The following is a 5,962-nucleotide window of genomic DNA, read 5'->3' on the forward strand; positions in this document are numbered from 1 at the left end:
CGTAGGGGTAGAATGCCAAATGTCGAAAATATCGGCGTTTGTTTTCGAATTTTCTGAAAAAAATATAAAAATAAAAAAACTTGCTAGTATATGCAAAATTTTTTTTTAATTTGGTTCAGGACAGTCCAATAAATAATTCTACACCTAAATCTCAACAACGGTTTTAGCTTTTTTAAGAAAAGTCATTTTAAAATTAGAAAAAAATTGATATTTGTTTTAATTAAGATTATATTTATTAAACTTTCCCCTTTTTTACAGTATTCAACAAAGCTTCCATGATTATAGATGGTTTCTTCTATTAAGAAGAGACGTACACGGAAAGTGGAACAAATTGTAACTGATACTGTGGTTATTTCAAAAGGAATTAATTCCTCAAGTTTTAACCTTTATATGGCCTCACAGGAAAATGTAAACAATTTAATATGTGTATACATCAGTAGGCTAAGGATTAGTTTAAAAATTCCAATAGTAAATAACTTGTAAAAAATTATTTTGATTTTTGTCCATTACGTTACTAACCACACCCAGCGACCAACCTCTCATCTTAAATAGCCTTTTTTAAATAGCGATTGATTATGTGATAATAAATAACATATAAAATAAATTATCATAAAACAAATTCTAATGCAATATTATGCAATAAAAAAATAGAAGTAAATATTACAGGTATCACGAAACTTTCTCTTATCACAGTACTTTGAGTTGAAATTAGTCCTCACTCATTTCAGAAACAAATATTTACGTTTTATTTATTGTGGTAATACTTTACCGTACTAATTTTCCAATTTCTGAAACGTATTTCGAATAATATTTGTATGAGAATATATTTTATATTTTTTTCATTGCAAAATTGGGACATTTTACTTATGGAAAAGCGTATCAGAATTATAAAACTTTAATAAATTTTACAAGGTACTTATATCCATTATTCAAATCTAAATTTTTATTGAATTAATAAATTATTTTTTGATAAATTGACAGACAGATTTATTTGGGCTTTAACACTTTCTCTTATTACATATTCCATATATTGGGTAATTGAAAGTGAAAAATAGTTTAGATTAATTAATTATAGTTAAGACTAAGAATTATTCTAACCTATATTTTTTTACTACGTTATTTGGGGCTCATCCTTAAACCGCATGTCGGGGGCCCTCGGGAACTCCTAACTGTCCAGACCGTGGTTAACAAAGTTTCGTGTGATGTTATGCAATCCTAGGAGTGTGCAATTCGATTTCAGGTGAGAGGTTCTGCGAGATGATTGACTTTAGTGTCCGTCAAGCGGAAAGCACCTGAACTATGAAATATGGCCTGGATCGGGACTATATCTTCCTTTAGAGGCGAGAGTGGGAGGCAGGTGTAGTTGTAAATAACTATCAAACACGTCGGGAGAACGATAAAAATATTCCCATATCCAATCCATTTCAATGCTTAAATATATAGTTATAAAATAATCCCCAAAATATGTTATTTTTTTAAATACATTTTTATATTGCATAAATATTTGATTTATAATATTTACCATATTGTTTTGGGATAACCCCTTATACAAAAAAATTGTCTTGATACTAATTACTTTTTACATAATTACTCTAGTTTCTTCTTTCTCATCCTCCTTAAGTGTCTTTCAGCGTGGAGGAGCCTCTAACCACATGGTCCTCACATCTCGGTCCATAGCAAGCTTCTTCATTTGAGCCTGTGTTTTTCCTATTTCCAGACCTAGTCGGTGGATATGTTCCATATAGCTCCTTCTAGGTCTGCCTCGTGGTCTCCTATCAGTCTGCCTCGCCTTCATATATTTTCTTGGCACTCTTTCTTCCCCCATTCTACTGACGTGTCCATACAATCGGAGCTGTCGGTTTTTAATCACTGATTTTACTGAAGGGATCTGAAGTTATTCTCTTATTCTTTCATTCCTATCTTGTCTCTCCTAGTTTTGCCCAATATTTTTCTCAAAAATTACATTTCAGCAGCCGTAATCCTGCACATGTGCTTATCTTGGGTCACCCAACTTTCACTGTCATATAATAGTGTTGAAAGATATATTGTTTTAAAGATGTGGAACTTGATATCCTTACCTAACTCTCTCTTTCCCACAATAGTATTGCGTATCTGGTAGTAAATACTATTTGCTTTATTTATCCTATTGGACAGTTTTTGGTCTATTTTGCCATTTTTACCAAGATTTATTGAAAATTGTTCCAAGGTAAGCACAGAAATCCACTGTTTCCAATCCTCCATATGTCCAGATTGGCCTTATTACAGTCATATAGATCAGTCTTTTGTAATGTGTTGGAAGTTTAGACCGTTTGTCTGTAAGTGCTATCAAAGTCGAAATCGATGTGCAGTTTCGTCTTTTCAATCGTGTGTGAGGATTCCCGGTTAGTCGTTTGTCCAAATGTCGTCCAAGGTTACATTAACCATGTAAGACCCTATAAATTCCCAGTTAGGTTTACCATCTGGATAGTAGTGGATCCTATGGATAGGAGTTTTTGCTTATTAAGTAAATAAAAATAAATTATTCTGGATTTTCTTTTTAGGAAGTCTGGTAAGTCAATTTCATGAAATTTTTGTGAGATAAAAAACTCCCAAAATTTGAATACATTTTATTCTAAATTATCATAATGCTGCACAGCGTTTGAGAGTAAAGCAATTTTTTCAGCCATTTAGATAATGACATAATTTCCTTTGTGAAATTAATAGTTTGACTAATTTGAGGTTATATGGGACAATAGTCCCGAAATGTTGTGATAATTTAGAATAAAATATATTCGAATTTCAGAAGTTTTTAACCTCAAAAAGTTTATTGAAATTGACTGGTATGGTGATAATGAAAATTGTGTGCTATGCATACGGTACCAAATTTTTAGGATTGGCATAGATAAAATCAGAAAATACTAGTTTCCTCAATATTTAAATATTTGTCAGAAGATAGAATTGCTACTTTATATACAGAAGAGGGCTTAAAATTATACTTTGGATACTATACCGGGTCTTTTGATGGATAGTTTTAATTAAGAATGTCTAATTAACCAAAAAAGCAAATTGAAACTCTCCTAAACCTATCAAAAGTCCATTATTCAATTACATTACAAATTGTAGAGCTTATTATTATTTATGAAGCCGTAGAGGATTAGTTTAGTGGGTGGCTCTAAGCCGAGGACACGAGACATTATGCGCGGCTCATAATTTGCTATATGAGGCGACGGGATATTATGAGCTCGCACAGGGCACTCCCCCCCCTCCCTCCCCCCCGGGCACTCTCTGAATAGATTAAAATAAATCAAGGGATTAGGGTTCTATGTATCCTCTCCTCTCTATTTGTCCTTCCCGTGTCCTATGGTTTTTATCTCTGTGAGGTTAGAACATCTGTTTAAATTTTTGACACGAAAAAGGCTGTTGTGAAAAGAAAATGTTTATAAATAATATCTTCTATTTTATATTCACTCACACGAATTTCCTCACCACTGCCGAAAATAATATACCAAGAAAATAATGCCTTGCTGTATCTTTACGAATATTGATCTGATTAAAATTTTATTTTTATATTGTAATATCGGACAACTTAATTATCCTTCTAAAGCGCACCAGAAATGTTCTGCGAGATGCATTGACTTCGAATTATTAAAAAATAAACCAAAATTGAACGGGTTTTCATGGGAAACTGAGTAAAATACTTTTTAAAATAGAGTGAAAAATTTAATATGCAATATATTTGCTGATAGTGGTCCGAATTTTAGTGATTTTTTAATATATTTGTAGAAGTATTAGTATATATTATACGATATTAGTATAGTAATAGTATACGATTTTTAAAGTTCTATAGTTTGTGAAATACTTCAACTATTTTCCACCCTTCTTAGAATTGACAAGCCCAATAGAGGCATAAAGTAATATTTGTTTTCTTAATGAATATAAAAAGAATATATAAAACAAATGTTTGTTATATTATATCATGTATAATTTACACTTTGTTAAGAATTTTTTTTTAATATTTATTTATTGCTATTTACAACTGTATACCACTGTAGAGGCTATTACTCCATTACTACTAGACAGTAACTCCACTCTCTACTCCTGCCCTTATTACCTTACTGCCCTACTAAGACCTGAAGAGCACTATACAACTTAGCCTAGGTATAGTGCGAGTAATGGGCCCTAGTAAGGGACTGCTTGTCGTAAATACTTGCACTAAGTGACTAACTTAGTGGCCAACTTGCCCCATCCTCTGCTCCGGCTCTAACTTGCACCACTATATCATCTCTCTTCTCTCTGGTTAGTAAATTAACTGGAGGATTAACAGTTTAATTATTGCTGAATATTTAAGGTTAATGGTTCTGAAATATTACGTCACATATTCAGGGAGGGCGGGAAATGAAGAATAAGTAAATAAAAATTCAATGTAGACTTTAGTGAGTTGTGAGACAAGCTGGACAACATTTTAAAATCGATATAGCTCTTCCATCATATTTGTTTTTTCAGATTACTTTATAGAACCATTTAGGAAGATTGTACCAGTTATTGACACTTTAGTGATAGAACTTGACATTTTTTGTGATAAAATGCATGATTTTTGATCGATTTGTTTTATTCAACGATTTTAATATCTATCAACTGTCTATTATTTAAATCATCTTTAAAAGTTGTTAGTATAATGCACTAGAATAACATGAACTAAACTTGGTAACATGCGAAACATCTTTCTTATTATATTGATAGTTTACTTCATTGTTGTGCTAAATACATAGAAACTAATTTTACGAAAAATACAATTAAATGTAGGCCATCCTTCCCAGCCGGACCCGCCCCTTTGAGGCCCCTTTTTCGCAATCTCCTTTATTATTATATTCGTATAATACATAAATATTACATGGAAAGTAAAAATGTATACAAGTGAAATACCAGGGCTGTCCAGAAACTAACAGACGTTTTGGCCTATCGTAGTGAGGGGTGGGGATAGAGCCGCCATCATGATGTGCGTACGCATCCAGCTGTTGTAGCCTGAGGACTGTGTGTTTCTCAATTTGCTCTCTGTGAGTCGTCAAAATGTGCCATGCAATAAAAAAATCCCGCCACTTGTCTAATGCGGTCTGTGATCAGGTTTTGTTGGCTCGAAACAACAAGCCAATTGAAATTTATCATCAGTTTTGTGGTGTTTACGGGCAGGAGATAATGAGCGAAAGCCGAGTAAGGCAATGGTGCATTGATTTTAAAAATGGACGTACCAGTGTTCATGAAGAGGACCTCAGTCCTAGCCTTGTGACTGCTGACCTGACAATGCAAATCAATGACAAAATTCGTGAAAACCGTCGTTTCACGATTACAGAACTGTCAGAACATTTAACCCAAATTTCACGGAGTTCAGTGCATCAAATTGTGGTGGGGAAGCTTGGTTACCACAAATTTTGTGCTTGGTGGGTTCCGAAAATCCTAACAGAAGACTATAAGAAAAGAGACTGGCTGCAGCACTGATCTTTCTCCAAGAATAAAGCACGAATGGTAATGCAGTTCTTGATCGTATCGTAACCGGGGACGAGACTTGGGTGAAGCATATCAACTGTGAAACAAAACAGCAGTCGATGGAATGGGCGCACAGACAATTTCCCAAGAAACCACGAAAGTGTTTGCAAACGCTGTCACCAAGAAAGGTCATGGCTATTGTGTTTTGGGACTACAAGGGAGTGGTTTCGTTGATTTTCTTGAACGTGGAGCAACAATTAACTCAGAAAAGTATTGTAAAACACTAAGAAAGTTACGGCGCGCCATAAAAAATAAGTGTCGGGAAAAACTTAGCACCAAGGTGTTTTTTTTTTCACGGCAACACACGGCCAATCGTATCGGGCAATCTTGAATGGTTTTGGATGGGAGGTGTTTGACCATCCATCATACAGCCCGGATATGGCGCCGAGCGATTACCGTCTCTTCCCAACAATGAAAAAATGGGTCGGTAAACAACGCTTTG

At 34.0% G+C, this 5,962-nt stretch overlaps 1 protein-coding gene across 1 annotated transcript; it reads left to right on the forward strand.

The window, feature by feature from the left end:
• The first annotated feature begins 5,046 nt into the window (after positions 1–5,046).
• On the forward strand, positions 5,047–5,472 carry LOC106681534 (protein GVQW3-like). Its single transcript, XM_014421881.1, has one exon. It carries the CDS (start codon positions 5,047–5,049, stop codon positions 5,470–5,472), a length of 426 nt encoding a protein of 141 aa, XP_014277367.1.
• Positions 5,473–5,962: the final 490 nt, after the last annotated feature.

Source organism: Halyomorpha halys, unplaced genomic scaffold, assembly GCF_000696795.3.
Source record: "Halyomorpha halys isolate HHAL.00 unplaced genomic scaffold, Hhal_1.1 Scaffold346.1, whole genome shotgun sequence".
NCBI lineage: Eukaryota > Metazoa > Arthropoda > Insecta > Hemiptera > Pentatomidae > Halyomorpha > Halyomorpha halys.

What these genes read in the sequence shown, in the direction of transcription:
- LOC106681534 (XM_014421881.1), top strand. Translation starts at nt 5,047, where the DNA reads ATGTGCCATGCAATAAAAAAATCCCGCCACTTGTCTAATGCGGTCTGT.